We start from the raw sequence: 23,406 nt of genomic DNA, 5'->3' as shown, positions 1-23,406 counted from the left end.
GAATCTTAAATACTTGGAGGTCCACATCAGCGAGGAACTCACCTGGACACTCAACACCACCCAGCTGGTTAAGAAGGCACAACAGCGGCTGTTTTTCTTGAGGAGGGTGTGGAAAATTGGCATGTCACTTAAGATCCTCAACTACTTCTACAGCTGTGTAGTTGAGACCGTCTTGACCAGCTGCAACACTGGGTGGAATGGCAGCACTACAGTGAGAGACTGTAAACGGCTGCAGAGAGTGGTGAAGACTGGTGAGTTGATCATCTGGACTCCACTGCCATCTCTGCATTCCATTTACCATTGCAGAGTCCACAGAAAGGCTGCATCATTTAAGACCCCACCCACCCCCAACACAGACTGTTCACACTCCTACCCTCTGGACGGAGGTACAGGAGTGTAAATTGCAGGATTTCCAGATTAAGGAACTCATTCGTCCCCTCAGCTATTAGAGTCTTAAACACCTAGCTACCTAGTGGATTACCCATCTCGGGGAACAGTCGGTCCAGCTATTTCATCTCACTTGAACATTTGTAATGTTATCACTACTATTGTATATTTGTTAACATTACTCATGTAGCCTCATCTCACTTAGACATCTGTTACTATTACTGCTGCTATTGTTATCATGTAGTTGCACTCAATTTTCACCTGATACTGCACTATTGTGTTTTGCACATAAATTAATACTGTACATTTGCATATATAGATATCATATACACAGTCTATGTTAAGTTTTATTATTATGTTTCAGCAAAGTTCTTATTATTATGTTTCTTACATTGTACGTATGTGTGTCTGTGTGTATAGTTTGTGTATGTGTGTGTATAGCTTTGCACTGTCTTGGTTTTCATTGTGGACAGCAAAGTAAGAATTTCAGTAATTCCAATCACTTTTGGTTTAGAATTATAAGGTTATATCTGCAAAACATTCATTAAAGCAAAAAATTTTCAAGCAACAGAAACAATTTACTAAAACATGAAATGAATGTTGTAACAAAGGTTATTATGACACTTTTGTCATATTTTAGCATGCTTTTTCTTCTTCAAGTTCAGCATAAAAGGCTGTGCTTATTGTTATGGCTGTGCAGTGTTTATGTTCTTCATATTGCATCAGTCAACATCACAAGTTTTCTGACTCTGTAAGTCTCACTGTGGTCTTTATGTAATAAAGTGAATGAATTATTACATGAGCATTTTTCCCTCTCCATAATGCTCAAAAATAGAAAAACAGTAGTCAAGTACTTTGAATCTACTTATCTCCTACTAAAGTCATATTATTTTTCAGTATTTCTACTTGTACTTGAGTAAAATATTTCTTAAGTAATACTATGTTTACTTAAGTATAATTTTTCATTACTCTTTCCACCAATGATGTAAACACAGGAATTAGGAAGCTTATGCTGCTGGATAGTGTTGTGTCTATTAATGTAAAAAATGATCTCTTAAACAAAACCTTAAACAAAAAACACTTTACTTAAAACTGCTCTTCTTGACAAGAATATCAATAAAACATTTAACCTTGAGGTTTCTTTAAAACATTGTTTTGCGTTGAACTGTTTGCTCAGATATTTCCCACTGTCACTGAGGAGCCTGGCCACATGACAAAGAAAGGTGATCCTGATTGGTCCTCTTGTGTACATTCAAAGTGCTGATTTGCTCGTAGATAAAACCTTATAGAACCGAATTATAATTCGATATTGTAGATAGAACCATTTGTTTTCTTTAAAAAAGTCCCAAAATGTACACATTAAAAAACTGTGTATAATGTAAATAAGTTGTCACAGAATAAGAATTTTGTGAATAACTACATGTTGACCAGAATGTCAGATATAACTTTATAATTCTTAGGCGACGCAATGTCTGCCAAGTTTCAAATGGAAGAGCAAAGTCTATTTGCAAATGAATTACTCCCATCTTACAAGTTACGTCCCGGCCATATTTAAATCGCAATAGCAATTCCCCATATGCCATTTCACTTCCTCTGGTGTTGCGTAGTAAACCTGCCAAAATTCAAATTAAATTGCTAATCCATTTGTATTTGCTTTTCCTCTGACTTGTACAGAAACCTGTCTAACAATGGCGGGGTGTGCTTATGCAATGGGCATGTTTGTATGGGCTATTATGATTTAAATATGGCATGGTTGTAACTTGTAAGACAGAGGTAATTCAATTGCAAATAGACTTTGCTTTTCCCTGTGAAATTTGACGAACATTGTAAATTTGAGAAAAATGGTTTGGCCAATGGCCAATGGTTTGCATTTGCGTTAGAATTATGTCACAAGTTTTGCACAAACAAATAACAACAAGAACTCCAGATCACACAGGTTTCTCAAGATTACCTAAAGAAAATCTTAAATCTTTGGGCAGTGGGAAAACACAATCCACATTTACAGAGGAAGAGCATGCAAACTTCACACAGAAGGGTTTCTTGGCATAGCCACAACTCAAACCAGGAACCTTCTTGTTGTGAGGCAACAGTTATTGTGTTTTTGATAATTGTATGCTGTTGTTGAACAAAAAAAAGCAGCATAAATATTATGTGTTGTATAGAAGGAAGTCATGTGGGTTTGTAATGATATCAACGTATGTCATCAGTAAAACATGACAAAACATTTATTTTTTGGTGAATTCTTCCTTTAAAACGGTTGCACTGGAGTTACAGAAAATATGCAAACATCCAAACAGAAAAATAGCTGTTGGTTTATAGAATGCATGTTCCATTCTCTCTCTCTCTCTCTCTCTCTCTCTCTCTCTTTCTCTCTCTCTCTGCACTTAAAAATATGTCTAAAAATGGTCTTAAAATAACAAAATAAATAGAATTAAACACATAACACAAAAATAACTGTGTTTAACATAAATTAACCAAAATTACATTTAAACAGAAATAAGAACAAGATTAATTTCCATTTATGAAATAGCAGTTAGGAATAATTCTTTGAGTAAAGGGAAAGAAGACATATCAACAGCATACAGCAAGATGAAAAATGCTTTGTGCACAGATGACTAAGGCGCTGCTTCAGTATAGACATATTTTATGTGTCTGTCCTCTTGCTGTTTCATAGTGTCCGATTCTATCCATCTTCCCTTTCTCTTTTTGTCAAGTACATAGCTAAACAGTACATTGCAATACACAAGGCAGTGTAAGCTGTTTATAATTTTCCACAGCCCCCTCACATGTATAAACAACACGTACTGAATAACCAAACCAAAATGTCATAGACTCTGGGATCTTACACATATAACACGCAGACTCATTCTATCTCTGTACCTTAGTACCACTGAGTAAATTGTCTAACAAGTGTTTTGATTTGAAATGTATACTGCGGTTATCTAACATAAAAGGGGTAAAGACAGTGACAAACCTATTTACGTGCATGTAAGAAAATGAGGGAGGAAAAATCTTGAACATCAGTATGCAACATTCTAAAGCCCTCTTCATGTCCCACAGTGATGGTCCACAGTTTTACGGTTCAGATTTCCACTTTTCCTCTTCCACCCACCCTCTACCTCTCAGGTCAGAACTGCTCAGGTTAGCATTGAGGCCACATCTTTACAGTGCCATTTAGAGACAGCAATAGACATAGTTAGAATGTAGCTAAGAGATCAACCATTTCTTATCTTAGCAAGATATTGGATTAGCCTCATTGCAAAACAAAAAAGGGGTTGGTGAATTTAGAAAAAGTCTTTCTGATACATTAGTGTAGTTAGCAAGATTCACCTTTTTTACACACATTTTTACATTTTAAAAGTGATTTTTTATTTCTAAAGAGAATTTACGTGTATGTCATTCAAAACCTTAAAAACCAGATGAAAGAGATGAAACCCAGTTGTTTTGATTATTACATTATAATTTTCATTGTGTGTTCTTTTATGTATCAACACACAAGGTGTGTATACAGTTTCAATCCCATTTTATATATCTATACCTTTCATCAGTCCATCAGTCATCATAATCCTTATTGAATGTCTTCATTGAAGCATCAGGAAGCCATATTGTTGATTCTGGATGTCTTTGCCTGTTCCAGACACTCCACATTTAGTTATAGCAGTAATCATGTCTTGTGCAGCGCATTTCTTCAAAAGCAGTGTCAACCCAGCTTACACAAAAGTTTCACTTGCCAAAACCGTTACTGGTTTTCTAAGAAAAGAGAAGCTATCTGGGTTGACACTGGACTTGATACCATTTCTGATACCAAAAAAAGCAGTTATCATTCATATCCATAGGGACATTTTAACCTATAGGAGACAAATATTAAAAATATGCCAGGTTGGTTACTTATTGTGAGAAAACCACCATTCTCTCTGTTTATGAAATGAGCTCTACAAAAAATTAGTCTTTGAGCTAAATGTGGTGTTTGCTGCCCTTGAATTGACGTTTGTGCATTTCAGCCACAGATAAAACAGCACTTTCAGGGACTCTAATCATTACACCAGAAGTCAAAGAGTATTTGGTTTCACCACCTGAAATGGAATCACTGGCTTCTGGCACCACACTTATAATGATGTTTCCTATAAACATCTGGAACAATTATGAATTTTATAGTGTCAGCAGTGATCAGCAGGCTACGTTGCAACTGAGACCAGAAGGCACAAAGGAATTCTGCAGTGCCCATGCTGATTAAAAATTGTGTTTCTATGCAGCACATGACTCATACTTGAAGGTTGCTATAGGGGTATCATGTGTAGGAGTAATCTATATCGGGAATGCCACCTTCTCTATAGCCTCGGTTTATGCCATAACCAGAATTGCTTATGTTATCGGGTGGCTTGTATAGACCTGTGCCATTGGAAGGGAATATTGTATGTATGATGTAATCCTCTTGTACAGGTTTGGGTTGAAGGGGCTGTCTTGCTGCTATAGGTGTCATCTGAAATCCAGGGCCTCTGATCTCTAAAATTGTATTATCTTTCTTTGTGCCTGACTCAATGTAGTCATCGAAGTGTTTGCTTTTGCGAGAGGTGCTTTGGCTGTAGTGGTCTCTTGAGGTGAGGCGCCCTGCACGGTGCCCATACCAGCAAAAAATGGCAATGATTAGAGCCAGGGAAACTATTGTTATAGCACCTCCAATAATTCCAACAAGTGGTATAGACGTCATTTGAACAAAGCTTTGATCCTCAGCTTGATCATCATTAGAGTTTTTGGGATCAGTTGTTTCAGTTCTGGCACAAACTGGAACCTCATTTGAGTCTGTATCACCCCAAGACAAACTACTTCTGCTTCCACTGTAAGACACTAGAGGCACCATGCAGATGATGTAGCTGGAAGCAGGCTGCAGGGAGGTTAGCAGATACTCCCGCTGATCACCTCTAACCAAGGTCTCTGTGATAGACCCCATGGTAGAGCTGGTTCCCAAGCGAAGCCAGCTTAATCGAAATGAAGATGTTGTTTGCGCCACACTCCAAGTAACCCGGATGCTGTCATGGGACAATGGTTTCACATTTAGGGCCAGGTTCTTTCCCACACCACTACTGCTTAATGTGTAGTCCAACCCAGTTTCTGGGAAACCCAGGCCTGGACGTTTGGACCGAAGTGTGAATAGAGACCCTTGAGGTGGGGGGTGAGTGGTAGAAATGGCTCCAAAACTTGCCCCACTCACTCTGTTACCACCATTCCCTGTACCTGCTCCACCACCTCCAGCAGTAGCTAACTCACATTCATCCATTTGATTTGTGAGGTCTCTTAGCGCCATGTCTCGAACTTTCTCTGGTGTTTGACAGATAAAGCCTCTTACTGTTATTGTGTTCCCCTTTGCCTCTAGCCAGTCATGTAGCCACCGCAAGTTACATCCACAATGCCAAGGGTTTCCTCGCACTAGCAGCTGTCCCAGACTCTCCAAGTCTCTGAACAAGCCTCTGGGAAGAGTTGTCAGATTGTTTCCAGAAAGATCTAAGCGCTGTAGTCGCCGCATACTATCAAGAGAGCCTCGAGGCATGTGTATTATAGCGTTGTCCTGAAGGGACAGTCTCTGCAAGTGGGCACTTGGGAGGTTTAGTGGGGGTGTCTGAAGAGAATTACGCACTAGGGAAAGTTCTGTTAAGTTTGACAGGCGTGAGAACGTATCATCAGCAATACGCTGATTAGCTAAAAGATTACCATCCAAAACCAAGCGGCGTAAAGATGACAAACCACGGAAGGCATGAGTGGGAATGGTGGAGATTCGGTTGTCATCTAAATGAAGCTCCTCAAGTGCCGAAGGAAGACCTGATGGGATGCTGGAAAGGTGGTTTCTGGAAAGGAAGAGTAGACGTAGTCGAGGGTTGTCTGCAAAAGCCTGATCCTCAATACTAACTGTAGAAACAGAGTTATCGTCCAGATGCAACTTTTGAAGAAGTGGAAGTCTGGTAAGTGCAGCCCGTGGCAACACTCTAATGTTGTTGTCCTGGAGGTGAAGCTCTCTTAATGAAGGTGGCAATTGCATTGGAAAGTCATCTAACTCGTTATCATAGAGATAGATTACACTGACTTTAATGTGATGCTCCAATGATTTAGGAAGACCTGGATTATCAATGTGATTGTTCTGAAAATATAGGACAGTTGCAGATGGTGGTAGTGGTGGGATTGCGCTCAGTCCACGGTCATTGCAGTAAATGAAGTCTTCATCACAGCGACACACAGAAGGGCATTCTATGCCACCCTGACCATCCAATCCATGAGAAGAAGCTGTGGCCATCTCCAATAGCTCAGCCAGAAGTGTCAGGCACAGCACCAGTAAAAAGAACAAGTCTCGAAGCTCCCCTATGCCTTCAGGAGCCATTGTGCAACTAGCAAGGTCACCTCAAATCCAAGTTCCTATTACAGCACAATTACACCAAGGTGATGGTTTTTGTTTGTTTACTTATAATGGACCCCAAATTCTGACAGGTCTTGTGGTTTTCTTTACCCTGCAGAAACAAAAAAACAACAAGTTAGTACCTGAATATTTTATATAAACAAAAAAAGGCAATATAAAACAATATATACATAGCAGAGCATGGTGGGAAATATTAGAAAGCTTTGAAAAAGAAAACTGGTGAATGACGAACCCATTTAATGTGCTTGTGTATAAAAAACATCGACATGTTATAAGTCATGTAAGGCAAATACAAGTGCTCTTGCTGACTGTCAATGAATTCTAAATAGTGGTGGGCATAGATTAATTTTTTTAATCTAGATTAATCTAGATTAATTCCAAGATTAATCTAGATTAATCTAGATTAAAATGGCTCATTTGAATTCTGCCGAAGGCATTCAGAATATGTGTGCTACCCAAATAATGACTAAAAGTAAGTCTTTGAGAACGGGTTTCTCAAGCCAGGTGGCGCATTAGACCAGGGGCTCATCTCCTGTTTCCAAAATGCATCACAAACTGCTTGAGAAAGCTGTTCTACTATGATAATTGGTTATGAAAATTAAATTATGTTCAATAAGATGAACTTGTGTTTACTTCCGCATTAGCTAAGGGATGATTTGCGTTTAGGTGGTACTTGAGACTGGAAGAGCTCCTACAGTACATTTACATTTAGTCATTTAGCAGACGCTTTTATCCAAAGCGACTTACAAAGAGTGAGGGAGCAACAAGCGATATGTCATACAGGAGCCATAATACATTAGATCTCAATACAAAGTTACTGGTTTCAACTAAAGCTAGACCACTACCTGTTGAGAGAAAGTGTTTTTTTTTCGCAATGCACAAGGTGCAAACAACCTTAGTCTTGTCGATATTTCTATTGGGAAGCTTCTTAAAAATTAATATTCCCTGAAGCAAAGCCGGCGGCTTCATAGCTGCATCCATGTTAGCACGTCACGTTTGATGCGGTAATTTCACAGTAACGTTATGTTGTGTTCAGACCAAACGCGAATGGCGTGTCAAGCGCGAGTGATTTATGTGTTAATGCAAAGAGGCAATAGACCTACTTGCTGCGCGAATCGCGCGAATGAAGCCCTGGTTATGAGATGATGAGGCTGCGCTAAGGAAGCGAATGAAGCCCTGGTTATGAGATGATGAGGCGGCTTCTGCTTCTGCGAATGACGCGAGTTCAAATATCTCGTTCTCGCCCCGTACAGTGCAGTTAAGCTGGTATACATCCGCGCTAAAATATCAAGGTGAAAGTCATCATAGCTTACGTAGTATAGACCCAGCTCCCAACCCAACTTTGAGAATAGATTAACGGCGACATTTTTTTTATCGCGCGATAAGAGTCTCACTGCGTTAACGGCGTTAATGGCCCACCACTAATTCTAAACAAAGCAGATGTGCAAAGCTGCATATTTCGTTTACATATACTTAGACAGGACAAAGAAAGTTTTAAACCAACCCAGACAAAGAGAGCCGATATGACCAGTTTGGCATGGCATATCCCCCACAAAATTCCAAACCCATTTAAAGAATTTAAAAAGCATTTGTAGTAAATGTGATTGAAAAATGTTGCCTATCCTTTCAAATATAGGTTATACAAGTGTGATTTACAGAATTTTTGTGGAATGTTACCTGCCAGCTGGGTGGATATATTTTATTTGGTGGGTGTTGCTTATATGTCTGTTTAGTGTTGTTAATATGATTTAGGACAAGCCATGTGTAAAATCATATTTACGTGCTTTCTCTGTAAAACAGCATTTTTTCCAAAACACTAGGGGTGTTTGATTCAGGTTTTTTGGATTCAATTCTGATTCTCGACTCCCACTTTTGGATTCGATAGAATCGACTCTCCTACTCCATTCACTGTAATTCCAAACAAGTTCAGAAATACAAATTTCAAATAACTGAATGTAACTTCACATGTATGCATGTGCACACCATCATCACTGAGATTTGAGCCGCACATAAAATGCTTTGCACACACACCTTGCTACCCAGGCTGGCCTCTGTGTTGTGCGTGTCACTCGTTTAAATTTATACTGTTTGTGTTTATGTTTATTTTTGTGCATTAACGTGCCTGTGATTTTGTGACAATATATTTAGCAGTGTTATTGCATTTATTTACTGCTTATTATTACTGCAGTGCATAGTGCATAATATAATTTATTAAAATTAAAAACATTGAATTTGTTTTTTGTGCCGCCAGTCTGGTCCTTTCTGGTCCTGAACTGAGGGTTTTTCAAGCGTGCAGCAAAAGGACGTGGAGAACCAGGTATAAACCTAAACTTATATGGTAAAGGAAAGACATACATTTAATACATTTTTATATTATTTTCACAAAGTTACACAAATTATTATTTTTTGGTATTTTAGGACTTCCTGTTTCATTGTTTATATAATTTATATTTACCCCAGGCTGACTAGGTTCAACACATTTTTAATCAAGAAAAGATGTTGAGCCTACCTTGTGTTCTAACTTTAACTCATTGTCTTACAAAAAATAAGTATTTAAAAAGATTACGGTGTAACCTTTTTTCTCTGAATGAAGAGACTATCTTTCCACAATGTTACATATATCCATATGTACTAAGGGTGTGACGAGATCTCGTGAGACGATATCTCACGATATTCAGTTGGTCTCGCGAAATCCGACGGGTCTCGCGAGAACGTAACAATCCTCACGCAATTGGCTTCATGGAGGGTGAAATGACGATCGAAGATGCCGCCGCCACATTTAAATTTTGGGTTTCCGGTGGAAATAGAAAACTGCGAATGAATAACAGACAAGACAAAGACAATATGTTAACATTGTAAGAAATTAATACCATACACCTCTGCTAACACGACCACCATGCAGAAACACCTAGAAAATAACCACAGCTCTTTAAATGCAGCGAAAACGGAGAGCAATTCTGTTCACATGAAAGGGCAAACAACGATATCAAATGCCTTTGCAGCGAAACTTCCAACGTCAAGTGCAAGAGCCACGGCAATAACGAGAGACATTGGCGTTTTTATTGCTGCTGATATGAGGCCATTTTCTGTGGTAGAAAATCTGAGATTTCGGCGACTCATCTATACACTTGAACCACAGTACGCGATCCCGTCACGCACACATTTCACTCGCACAGTGGTCCCGAGCCTCTACAAAGAGTGCAAGGTAAAAGTTTTACACACTCTAAAAGATGCAGAAACCATTGCCTTAACTACTGACGGTTGGACGTCTAGGTGTACGCAGAGCTATATTACAATAACAGCCCACACAATTAACAGTAACTGGGAAATGGTACATTTTGTACTGCAGACACGGCCACATTTCGAATCCCACACAGGTGTAAACATCGCTGAAGTTTTACAAGCAGCTGTCACTGACTGGGGTCTTACGAAGCCAAACCACGGCATCGCTATTGTGACAGATAATGCGCGTAACATGGATGTGGCTGTGCGCGAGGCAGGATTTGAGCCGCACATAAAATGCTTTGCACACACAATAAACCTTGCTACCCAGGCTGGCCTCTGTGTTGTGCCTGTCGCTCGTTTAAATTTATACTGTTTGTGTTTATGTTTATTTTTGTGCATTTATGTGCCTGTGATTTTGTGACAAAATATTTAGAAGTGTTATTGCATTGTTTACTGTTTATTATTACTGCAGTGCATAGTGCATAATATAATTTATTAAAATTAAAAACATTTAATTTGTTTCAAAGTCTCGCCTTGTTCTCGTGAACCCAGTCTCGTGTCTCATCTTGTCTTGTGGGATAAGTGTCTCATTACACCCCTAAAATGTATGGTAATTGATCCCCAGATTGGGTGACATGGATACTCTGTTGCCCAGCTCATCCATTCGTGCTTTCCTGCGGTCGAGTAGGATTTGGATGCTGCGAAACGTGTGTGCGCGGCAGAAAGTGTAGAAAGTGAAAGCAAACAGTGAATCGTAGTAACGCGATGGCTCCAGCCTGCTCTTCTGCATATTGATGCAAAGACCCAAGCTTTTAATGTGCTTCACATGAACAGAGGTATGATGCCTGCAAATCTTTTCTGACTTTGTACAAATTAGCCAGTCTTCTACAGTAGGTTATACGGAACAATGACACCTAGGCGATGAAGGATTGCCAAGAACGCATGAATGTTTGAGGGGCCAAGGCAATGCCAAAAGAATTTGTAGACTCTGCTCTCAAACTGAAACCTTAGAAACTGTCAATGAACCTCCCATATACGAGTCTGGAAATAGGCATCTTTGAGATCAACTGTGGTGAACAAATCGCCATTTTTTATTGCCCGTTTAACCCTTGGAACTGCCAGCCTCTTGCACTTCATGTGCAGAAGATATTTGTTTAGACAAATGAGGTCCAAGATTTGGCAAACCCTCATTCAGTTTGGTTATGAGCAAATAGTGAGAGAACAATCCTGCTTCTTGGCTGCCTTTTTACACCTTCCTGATTAAGGGTGTGCGATATGACGATATTTGATGGTGAACGATTAAAATGACTGCACGATTCACTTTTCCGAATAATCGATACATCCTCCTATATAGTAAAGACATGTTATATCCGTCGCTGTTCTTGTCATGATTCCACCATCATGTCATGTTTATTCTTGGTCTTGCGGTGGAGTCATGGCAATGCCTTGGGTTTTGTGTGAGAAAGACATGGCTTTGTTTATACATTGGCTTGCCATGTGCTTTCTCGTGTCTCGTCAGTGTTTCCCGCCCTTTTGTCTCGTTAGCCTTCCCTTAGTGTTTAATCCCCGTCACCTGGTTCCTTGATAATTATCCTTTGTCTGTCTCCCCTTTAAATAATCCTAATGTTCATTGTCCTGTGCTCGTTCATTGTACCATGTGGCTGTACCAGGTTTCCAGACCTGCCTGCCACGGCCAGGTTTTCAGACCTGCCTGCCACGCCCAGGCTTCCAGACCAGCCTGCCACCCCCAGGCTTCCAGACCTGCCTGCCACGCCGATGTTTCCAGACCTGCCTGCCACGCCCAGGTTTCCAGACCTGCCTGCCACGGCCAGGTTTTCAGACCTGCCTGCCACGCCCATGTTTCCAGACCTGCCTGCCACGCCCAGGTTTCCAGACCTGCCTGCCACGGCCAGGTTTTCAGACCTGCCTGCCACGCCCAGGTTTCCAGACCTGCCTGCCACGCCCAGGCTTCCAGACCTGCCTACCACGCCCAGGTTTCCAGACCTGCCAGCGCCTCCATGGCTCCAGACCTGCCAGCGCCTCCATGGCCTCCAGCTCTACCAGCGCCTCCCTGGCCGTCTGACCAGCCTGCCTCTCTGCACCACGGCCCAGGTCAGCCTCTGCCCACTCTCGGATTTGCCTGTTGCTTACCCCTTAAATAAAGTGCATTTGGATCCTCACCTCTGAGTCTCTGCAATTCGTGAAACAGAAACATTATGCTTCAGGGCTTTTTCTCTGCTACGGGTAAAGAATGACTTCACGGCATTGAGGGGCCCCTCAACTAGATCACTGAAGATGGGTCGTGGATGTAGCTTTAATATGATAAAGACCCAAAACATATTGCCAAGACAACCACAGGATTGGTTTAAGGAGAAGCACAATAAATGTCCTACCCAGTCTCTAGACCCTAGTCCTGTAGAAAATCTGTGAAGGAGGCTAAAACTCAAATTTGCTGAGTGACAGCCAAGAAAGATTGACAGAGGAGTGGAATAAAATTTATCCTGACAAATGTGCAAACCTGGTGACCAACTATCAGAAATGTCTATCAGAAACCTGAAATGCAAATTAATCTATAAATTTTATATAACATTTTCCCCCCAGATTTTTTTATATTCTGTTTCTATTAGTTAAAATAAATCCACCATAAAAATTATAGACCCTTCATTTCTTTGCAAGAAGTCAAACTTACAAAATCAGCAGGTGATCAAATATTTAAAACTAATTTCTCTCACTGTACCTGCTTGGTACAGTGAGGGAAGGATGTTCACTGAGGGAAGGATGTAGGACTTGGATGTTCACCCTTTTGCCTTGAGTGCCAAAAATATATTTTAAACTTTTTTGTTTTTGTATTAATTATAATTTTTAGGTTGTTTTGTTATTTATATGTGATGTAAATATTTTGTTGCTTCTTTATTTTTGTTTAGGTATGATATATGAATAAATGATCTGAAGCTAGAAGTTATTTTTCAAAGATTTTATTGAAAGTAATAATACAAATATATGTATTTTCCTATCCACGTCTTTGCCTTAATGTGGGATTTGAACCTGGGTGTCCTTCAGTAAGGAGTATTGCATTTCCTTTGGGTTAGGAATAAGGCAGCATTTTTGGTTGAACAGTACGTCCAGCTAGGGCATTTGAAGCACTTGTTTCAATTTTCCTACAATGTGTTCTACTCATGCCACATAACTTTACTTTTAAATTGAAAAGAAATATGAGCTAGCCATTGAAACTCTGTGAACTATTGTCCTGTCCTGAATTGGCCAAGGAGGCCGTCTTTGAACTATTGTCCTGTCTCAACCCAGCCAGAGAGTCTGCCTTTGAACTTTCATCCTTTCCTGACCCAGCCGTGAAGGTTAATTGTAAACTTTTGTCTTGTCCTTTCGCAATCGGATACCTTTGAACTATCAAACTGATCTGTCACAGGTCATTTGTGAATACTCTGTCTTGTCAGTCCCAGTCAGGGAGTTTAAATTGTAACAATCTGTTCTGTTTCCACAAATATGTGTGTCGAACCATCTGTATTGCCAGTTCCAGTAAGTGAGTCTAAACATGACCCATCTACCTGTTCTGTCTCTGTAAATATGTATGTTGAACTATCAACCTTGCCAATCCGAGCCGGAGAGTAAAATTATGTTTCTGTTATTGTGTCATTCCTTGGGGGTGGGGCTCTATCATAATTACCACTGTGGCTTCCTCTGCTGGTCACCAGAGGCTTCACTTTCCAAAGCCTCAGGACTCGATTTCCCACAGTGCATTTCATTAGGAACTTGATGACTGTTATACCTGCTTCCATTCAGGGACGCTTTATAAGCAGTGGTGGAAAATAACGAATAACGAAATACAAATACTCAAATTACTATAATTAAGTATTTTTTTCAGGAATTGTACTTTTTTACTTAGTTTAAAAACAGTGTAATTTTACTTTAGTGCTGTATCTGTAATTTACTGAGCTTTTTTTTCTCATATTGTCATCGCTACTTTATATGTTTGAGTCCCGTCACGTGACCCCGTTTGCTCAATTCGCGCATAGAAAACTTGTGTCACACAGATAAAAAAAAAAATCTGCCGACTGCCACCAATTTACATTAATAATGGAGGAGGACGAACGTGTGTGGTAGACAGTGAGCATATCAAACGATGGCTTTGTGCACTTGAAAGTCACTGCGGGAAAGGGACACAATACGAAGGCTCGTCCAAGATATGGAGAAGTATTGAGTTTCTATATCTCTCCGTTCGTCACGTTTCATCCAAACGGCTATATCATGAGATAAATTGTCCATCTCTGAACCATGAAAAAACCATGGACCACAACTCCAGGTAAAAATCTTTATTGTTCTACCGAAGAAATAATGTCACATACATCTTGGATGGCTTGAGAGTGTAATTGATCATCCATCTCCTCTACAGATATGACTGTTAATGCTAATCCAACGCAATTTAGGTTACAAATGTTTAGCATTTTTTGCATGCAGTATTTGTTCTTATTTATTAATGTCTGCATTGTGGGGCCAAGTACACATGATTGAACAGTGATGGAATTGCATAAATGGTTTTACTTGGAAAACTGTGCTCATAATAGACAGACAGAACAACACATTGAGTGGTTATTTTGTCTAAATTGTATCCAGTTATAAGCTTTATCAGGAAGGTAAAGATGTGTTTTTTTAAAGTATATAAATCCCCAAATCTGATTATTAATAATTATTCTTAATTCATTAAATAACACTGCCTAAAAAGTAACGAGTAACTAGTACTCTGAGTAGTTTTGGAGAAGAGTGATTTTGACTTCAAAGAGTACGTAGCATGAGATCATGAAAATGACATTTCATCCAGTCTGTTATGTTGCCGTGTTTGAAAGTAAGCTGTCTGCCAAGTTGTAAGTCAGAAGGTGAATAAATAACAAAGTTATTTTTCATTGTAAAAATGGGAGTCGACTCTGAATCACAAAAACATGACGTGGAATAGTTCACCCGCGTATCTACGTCACTAGACATAGTCCCCGCCTACATTTGGCTTAGACTGCCGGGAAAACTTATTTCTCCTCCCCAAACACTGTCGCTCGTTCGTTATGCGTGTGTATCATGTCTAGAGCCTGTGTTCTACGGTGTGATACTAAGTCGGTCTTATTTGAACTACCAAAGGAAGAACGTCTGCAGAAAAAATGGTTACAATTAATTTTCAGAATGATACCAAAGGAGTTTAACCCCAGGGTTGTACTGTTCGCGCGTCATTTCACCGAAGATTGGTTTAATAATCTTGCCGCATTCACTGCAGGGTATGTGAAACTACTATCCTTGAAAGAGGGGGCAATACCAACTCTATTTGGACCTCTTAGCTCCGCCGAATCCCAACCTATACGTGTGACTTTTGATTTTTGTCTTAACTTCAAGAAATATTTTCGTACCTTATGTCTGTGTTTAGCTAATGCATATAACGCTAACATTAGCATGTGCCGTTATTTCTGGGGTGTTACAGTTTGTTTATCTTGCTATTAACTTTGCATTTGCCGCACGTGCACCTATATAGATATATTTTGGTGAAACTACAATCATTTTTCATAACGTCGACTTTCTGAAATGAAAATATTAGTATTACTTACGTATTAACAGTATATTAAGAAAAAAAAATCATTGATGAGCAAAAGCACAACATGCATGTTGTCACACTCGGAGTTTTTATGACAAGAGTTGTCACTTGCCACTGACAAACTAAAAATGAACAGGAATTTGAGATCGCTTTATTGTCCTCTTTAAAACCCTTATTATGAAAAACAGCAGCAGGCTGCGTTATTTAGCCCATTCTTCAGTTCATAGAGGCACAGAGTGAACGTCATAAGTAGAGAACAAGGTGTGTGTATTAACATGACAACGGCATATTTGCCATTCTTTGTTATAAATGCAGCTTAAATAATATGACAAGACCCTTTCCCATCCACTGTAAAAAGTTTTGTCTGCGTTTACCCCTCGTCACACTGTTAACTTGTTTTTTACCTCCAGCAAATGAAAACACTTCACACCAATGATGGCATACTTTAGAAAATGACCGTGATGATATTTTAGCGCACAGAGATATGTCGTTTATAATGAAATGCCATATTTATTTTTCTGCACCTAGTTATGGAGAGCTGATGGTAGTTTTAAGAGCCCTGGAAAGACGACGGGCAGATATAGTTAGATCAGACTGGTGCGGCTGTGTTATTCATTGTTCTAAACAATAGTGTACATAGAAGCTCTTTGTCCTTTTTCAGACTCAGGTGTGATAGATTAACACGCAGTCATGCACAGGAGTGATAGCGCTCGTTCTAAACAGAATGAATGGCAGCGAAACATCATATCAAGTTATTCATTCAACTTGATAATGAAATAATAACAATTATAAATGTTGCAGATCAATCAATTAATGTGATATTAATTAAACAGTAACTTGCATTTATTCTGCATTTTCTTTCTTAATTATTTATTTTAGTAATGTATACAGTATGGTACTTAGAGAGTGGCTATATACACACATATATATATATCCTCATTTGAGGCTGAGTCCCCCTAATATTGAAAACCTAGAATCGCCCCTGGTTTGGATAATTCTTGCCACTGTTTTGACCCACGCCAGACACATTATTTCCTTGTGCCCTTTATATATCTGACTACTGTGATTTTGACCCATGCCTGTTTATGTCCATGCCTTTTTGAATAAAGAGCTTGCAAATGGATCATATCTCACTCTGTTCATGAAACATGAGTCATGGTTGTGTTTTTGGCAAAACATGCAGTAAACCAATCAGAGTCTCATCTCCCATTCCCTTTGAGAGCCAGGCAGATTTGCAATTTACACAGCTTTATTTGTAAGAGCAAAGACTGGACACTTTTTTTAGACTGTAAATGTGTCTGCTCCTGCTCGTGTAATATTTGGCATTATTGTGTGCTGCTGTGTGTAATAAGCAGAGTGTATGCTTGCAGTGCACCCGCTTATAGGCACATATCATTAACGCACTTTTTAAATAACTATTGGATACAATTACAACATATTTGTAATTTGTAAAATATTTTTAAGAGGTAATCCAACAGAGGATGGTGGGTGGGGGTTCAGGAGGGGGACGACCTCAGGTGGTGAAGGCAGGTAGATAACCAAATGAACCAAGGTGGTGATGACTGTGGTAAGAGCAAGGGTGGAGACAAAAGGGAGAAGGAGCAGGAGGAGCCAGTTGAGACCCAGGCCACAGCCAAAATGATGACCCACGGAAAAGCCGATGGAGGGCGAAGCCATGGAGGAGGAGCAACTGACAACTTCCGGTGGCTGACCTACGGAGGCGACGCAGGTGGAGGTGGAGCCTGAGGCGGAGACCCGATGAGCCAGGGTGAAGGCGAGGATCCAGAGGGCCAGGGTGGAACCAACGTCTCAGGCGACCGAGACAGAGATGGAGATCCGGGAGTCTGCGGTGGAGCCGGAGCAACTGAGGACCCGAGTAAAATTTTAACCGAATACTTGTACACAAAAAAAGTACTCGTTACACTTTTGCAGGTCTTTGCAGGATTGCATTATTGTCATTGTACAGGGAAGTATTATTAGATTTGGGCCAGATCTAGTACCAAAGAGTAGTGCTACACTTTTGTCACAATTTATTTTCAAGAAATTAACTGAAAGCCAATCTTTAATTTCAGCTGTACAGAAAGGGTGGATGAAAATAACCAGTGGGTTTAGCAGACAGGTAAAGTTGGGTGTCGTCCGCATAACAGTGAAAAATAATACCATGCTTCATTAAAATGTAACCAAGAGGGAGTATATAAATAATTAACAAAAATGGGCCCAAAACAGATCCCTGGGGAACACCAGTGATGACTGTAGATGTTCTTAATCTGAAACTTTTTATTTGAACAAGTGCAATCGAAAAAATTACCTAAAACAGAGATGTGCCAGTAATCCCAATGGAAGCTAACTTGTCAAAGAGTATCTCATGAGAGATGGTATCAAAGGCTGCGCTCAAGTCAAGAAGGACAAGTATAGTTAATAACCCCGAGTCTGCTGCCAGCAATAGATCATTGGTAATTCTAACAAGAGCAGTCTCATTACTATAGTGGGGACGAGATCCAGATTAGAATTGTTCAAACAATTTATAATTTGTCCATTTGTAATCAGTTCATTATTCCTTGTAAAATGGCAGTATGCTTGATTCCAGACCCAACAATTTCAATCCCATCCCTGTGTTTCTCTCTCTTTCTCACTAACCCTGTCATCTCCCTCTCTCCTTCTCTGAACGTGCCCTGCATGTGAAGCAAGAGGGTGACGGAGACGCAATTTATCTTGCTGTTTTCCTGCAACCTGTTCTGTTTCATCAGAAAACAAATTTTCACCATTACCTGTTTATTTTACTCATTACTTCAAGGTTCACATGAAAAGAATATTTAAATTTCTTGCTTATCCTTCAATAATTGCATTACCTAAATCGAATACTTTCAAAATAATGTGATTAAGCTCATAACTGTTGCAAAGATTCATAACTGTTGCAAGCATACTAATCACATACGCATGTTTACAGAATTTTGTGAGACTGTGTAAAATTATAAACAGATATCAGACCGTTTTGTGAGAAGAGGGACAGCGACACAGACTTGAAATATGTGAAATACAAAGCGTTTTTTTTACTAGAAACATGAATATCAATTGTTAAACACCCAAAAACCATAATCAAAGCTTTGAAAACAGCCAAAGAACAGCCACTTTAAGAGTAGGTTTCAGCTCCTAAAATATTGGAGTGTTGGAGAGGTATCCAAACACGGTTCAGAGCAAAAAGATAGCTGCACAGAGACAGATACTGTACCATGGACTTTACAACAAAGAAACAATGTGTTGGAATGATATAATGAAAGGGAGTTAATTAAATAATATAATACTATACAGTAATATAAAACATTTTCAATCTGCTTTTTAAGGATTGGCAACTTAGGTCTTTTCTTACAGAAAAGCATGTGATTCAGCAGCTTATTTATTTAAATTACCATTAAAACTGGAGCCAAAGTGAATACATATTTGTGCACATAATGCAAAGTAATTATTTTGGGCTTCAATGTTGCGCCATCCAGTTTGGTACAGAGAACCCAACAACAATGAAAACATTATTTAATATATGGGTCCCATAGCCTATACAAGGCCTCTGTGGATACCCTGTAAAAAATGAAATTATCGGGAAATCATTGCAACATATGTTTTTATGTGACCTTTTACTTAAAATATTAACTTAATAATTTAATTACAGCATGTTTAATTAGCATTTTCTGAATCTTTTGCTTGATGATTTCATGTTTTCAGACATGTGTCAACGTTGAATTTAAGGGTGAGAAATGTCTTTTTATTTATGTGATGCATTAAATATGTGTATATTTGTCAGATAATTAAAGAAGTATGTTTCATACGCATTCATTTGGTCCATTGTTGATGGACCTAAAAATGTTTGAAGAACAGCGATAAAATATGCCCTTTGGCATGGAGCTACGTTGTAAATCGTACTTCTTCTGTGGGACTGTGTCAGTTATTTGGAGTTTCTGCGCGAGAGAGCCCTCTAGCTTTCGGATATATAAAAGAATTCTTTAAAAAGGCCTACTTGTAACTAAGATATATTTGACACTTTTCAAACATTAAGTGTCAAATGGTACACCATGTCTACACTTTACGTGGCGTGACACGACAAAAAAAAAACATTTTAATTTGACATTTTTTCCAGTTCGTATGCCAAGCGACACGACAAACCCATTAAAAACGTCTCAAAATGGCAAAATCAGCCAGACAAACTGGGTTTAAAACACACAAGCATTAGAAGCATACAATTTTAACCATTCGCGAGGTCGCTCTAAACGTCAACAGCTAAATCACTGAACAGGCCAATGAACTGCTAGATCAGGCTCCTGCCAAATTTGCATATCTAAACCCAACAAATGCAGCGGGCTGTGCTGAAACAGGGCAGACACCACAACGGTAAGAAACAGCACGGAATTCCGGGCGGATATAACAGTGTGATCATAAAAGTACACCAAGCACAGCGTCAACAGCAGCGCCGACAGAGGATCAGACCACGATTTGACCACATGCTCGTGGACATCTGGGAAAAATGGCGCACTCCTCTTCGACGTGGCCTGATGGCGGCCCGACTGATAGCCGGCTCCTCAGGTGAACTCCAGGTGATGTCGAGCTCGCTTACGGCCTTATTGAGGACCCTTACGAACTCTTCGTGGAGGTCCGGGGTGCTCTCCAGGTCGGGGCGATTCCACTCCGATCCTGCCCAGTCCTTGTCCGAAGCTGAGATGGACATGGAGTCATCGTCCTCCTCAGCGCCGAAGGAAACGGCGTCCGAGATGGAAGGCCGGGGATGAAGGCCCTCGTCAACGTAGAGGACTGGGGAATGAGGTGACGGCAGAGGACAGCGGCCCGGAGCCGTAAAAACACTCAGTCTAATTAAACCCCCTCAAATATCCACTCTCCAAAAAGACCCCCCACACACACTCACCCCATTGCACACACCAACAGCTATTACTTCCCATATAGGAAATGATGATATGGCTGGAAATAAACAGTCAATTTAAGTGCTGCACACTTCAGTGATCCCTCTTAAACACATACACACACTATTAGTCTAGGAGACGTGGCCTTCCCTCAAACACATATTTATTGCTAAAGGTAGAGTTTGTCGAGGTGGGAAGTGCTCAAGGTCAGTGCATTAAAAGGAAGGAGCGAGAGAGGGAGATAAAAAATGTTGATGTTACCTGTATCAACAGTTGAATTTTTCTTAAGGACAATATAAATATCATATATATATTTTGTACATGTTCTTGACAAATGTAAAAATGTATATTATATTATGTGCTAATAAGGGCTATTGCATTAAGCAAAACCTAGGTTAAAGATATTTTGACAAAACCAAAAACGAATGTTTTTAAAGGATTGTTGTAAAACACCTTAAGAAATCAATGTCAACTGCAAAAAGGATCAATAAAAGGATTGCTCTCTACAAATAATGCAACGGTGTGCATGTAACAACCAAAATTAAGTCTGAACTAACTTCATATTTTAAATAATATCATTCATCACATGGAATTCATGCGCACACAAACATAGCAGTGTGAGAGTTGATTTCACCAAAACTGTGTTATGGTAAAATCAACTCTGTTATCATGCTCATAACGATATGACATAAATAAAATGAACAAGAAGTTTTACATCTTATATTTAGATATGACTTTTGCTGTTTGTCCTAAAATAATCATATACTGTATGTTGAGTCTTTATCAGTCCTGCACCCAGATTCAAAATGAATTTTAAATGACTGCAGTTATGACCAATTCTCTCTCTAAGCTGCGCACGGCTGCACAGACTCATTGGAGGACCATTGCAGTGCAATAAGCTCAAAATCTACAAAGTAGACAGACGTCCAATCAGGAAGCAACAGCGTTAACCTCTACATCATCTTAATAAACAGGTAGATCATAGTTAATTATGTTTGACTTTCAGACTGTAACATCAGAATAAGCGCAAGTTGAGAGTGCGCGTGAAGGGAGTTTCCGGTAAATAAAGTACCTTTTTTTATATATTTCTGAACTTAGATGGCTATTCAAAGCTGTTGACAGCTATCAAAGATTAAATGCTTATTCGACAGGCAAATGACACCACACTGAGTCTGTATTCAAAGATCTAAGACTTTTTCTACGTACACAAAAGGCCTCTTTCTCTCAAATATTGTTCACAAATCTGTCTAAATCTGTGTTTGTGAGCACATCTCCTTTGCCGAGATAATCCATAGACCTCACAGGTGTGGCATATCCAGATCCTGATAAAACAGCATGATAATTGCACAGGTGTGTCTTAAGTTACAGTGAGTCTCTCCTTGTTTATTTATCATGGAAACTCTCTTAACTTTTGAAAGCTGAGATCCCGGTGATCTTTTGTCCGGTTCGGGATCATTGGTCTCAAATGCTGACAGTTACGGTCATATATCATTAAACGCAATACAACTATAGGCTATACAAACTGTTCACAAAGCCTTGCCATCACATCCGGGAATTAAGTCAGTAAATTTGAGTAAATCTTGCGAATGTGTCACACGAATTACTGATGTGTGGAGGTCATTTATAAATCACAGGTGGTCTCCAGATTATACTAATGCCGTGCGAAAAACTGTGAATGGTGCTAATGTGTAACCTGACGTTACGTCTCAAACCAAATTCACAGAAGGCTCCAACTACGCAAACTTCTATCCAATCAAAGCAGTGGGCATTTACTTATGAAGTCTTCAGGCACGCCCATTAAAGCCGATCAATTGTAGAACTGGCCTCAAAACCAGTGTAGAAAATATTCTATTACTTATTGAATTTGACGTTTTTGAATGTAAAGATCACGCGAACGTCATAACTAGATCTCATACAACAGTATAAAACAATAAACAAGGCCATTTCATCAGACCTTTAAACGAGAAGTTCACAAGCAGCTATGAAAACAGTCATTGATCGTTCAGGTAACAACAGACAAAAAGGATTCAGGGGTACGTGGCATTTTAATTTGGCAGTTTGTATAAATTCATTCAGTCTTGTGGAGTATGTGTGAACTTTTATCATGTGAAAAAGCTTATTCAGGACATTTCTAAAAAAATAAAAAATGTACCCAGATATATTATTTTGTTAAAATGTATTACAATTTTGCAAGTGGTAAGACATTTTTAAGCATAACTGTTGTTTATGATGATTTTGCAGATTATGAGAATCTGTTAAGGCCTGTTGCTGGCGCCTCGGCTCTCCACCTAAGGGCGCCATGTTGCTCAGTGTTTCTGCCTGTTTTGTAAGGACTCCACATCCCATCATGCCTTGAGTCTTGTGATTGTTAACTAGGTAACTATGTCTAATTTCCTGTTTGTCCCTTTATATGTTTATATTTAGCCCGTGTGTTCAATTGTCTACTGTCAATCATTGTTTGATGTTACACCCTCGTGTTCCTTGTGTTTCTCGGATGTTTATGTTACAGTCTCGTTTGTTTTTGGACCACTAGAGTACTGCAAAACTGCAAAAAACTTTGCCACAGCAAAGCACACACGTTTTCCAAATATAACAGTAAAATATGGGATGTCAAACATAAGATCAGATATATAAATACAGAGGGACAGCAGGTGGCAGTATGTCCTCTTGACACAAGCCTGCCTGCCTGCCATAAAAGAAGAATGCATTCAGTATCAGTCACTATACATTATGCACTTAAATTATGCACTCAACCATCTAGTATATGAATTTCAGAAGAGTAGTATCGTCCCAAATGGACTACTAAACGGTTTTATTCTTACAGGAAGTATATTGGTTTCCCAGACAAGCACCAATGATGTCAATCGCCCGCCACAATGCGTGTGAATAAAAATATACTT

At 39.4% G+C, this 23,406-nt stretch overlaps 1 protein-coding gene across 2 annotated transcripts in view; it reads right to left on the bottom strand.

Annotated features, from left to right (window-relative positions):
* Positions 1 to 1,596: 1,596 nt before the first annotated feature.
* flrt1a (fibronectin leucine rich transmembrane protein 1a) overlaps positions 1,597 to 23,406 on the bottom strand; it is a 52,978-nt gene continuing 31,168 nt past the window's right edge. For both annotated transcript variants that reach the window (XM_056747134.1, XM_056747133.1), the window contains one exon: positions 1,597 to 6,881. In XM_056747134.1, the coding sequence (XP_056603112.1) occupies positions 4,676 to 6,754 (2,079 nt within the window). In that variant the 5' untranslated portion in view covers positions 6,755 to 6,881 and the 3' untranslated portion in view covers positions 1,597 to 4,675. The remainder of the gene's footprint in view (positions 6,882 to 23,406) is intronic.

This window comes from Triplophysa dalaica, chromosome 4 (assembly GCF_015846415.1).
Source record: "Triplophysa dalaica isolate WHDGS20190420 chromosome 4, ASM1584641v1, whole genome shotgun sequence".
In the NCBI taxonomy this organism is placed as follows: Eukaryota; Metazoa; Chordata; class Actinopteri; order Cypriniformes; family Nemacheilidae; genus Triplophysa; species Triplophysa dalaica.
This window is presented reverse-complemented; position numbering and strand designations above follow the sequence as displayed.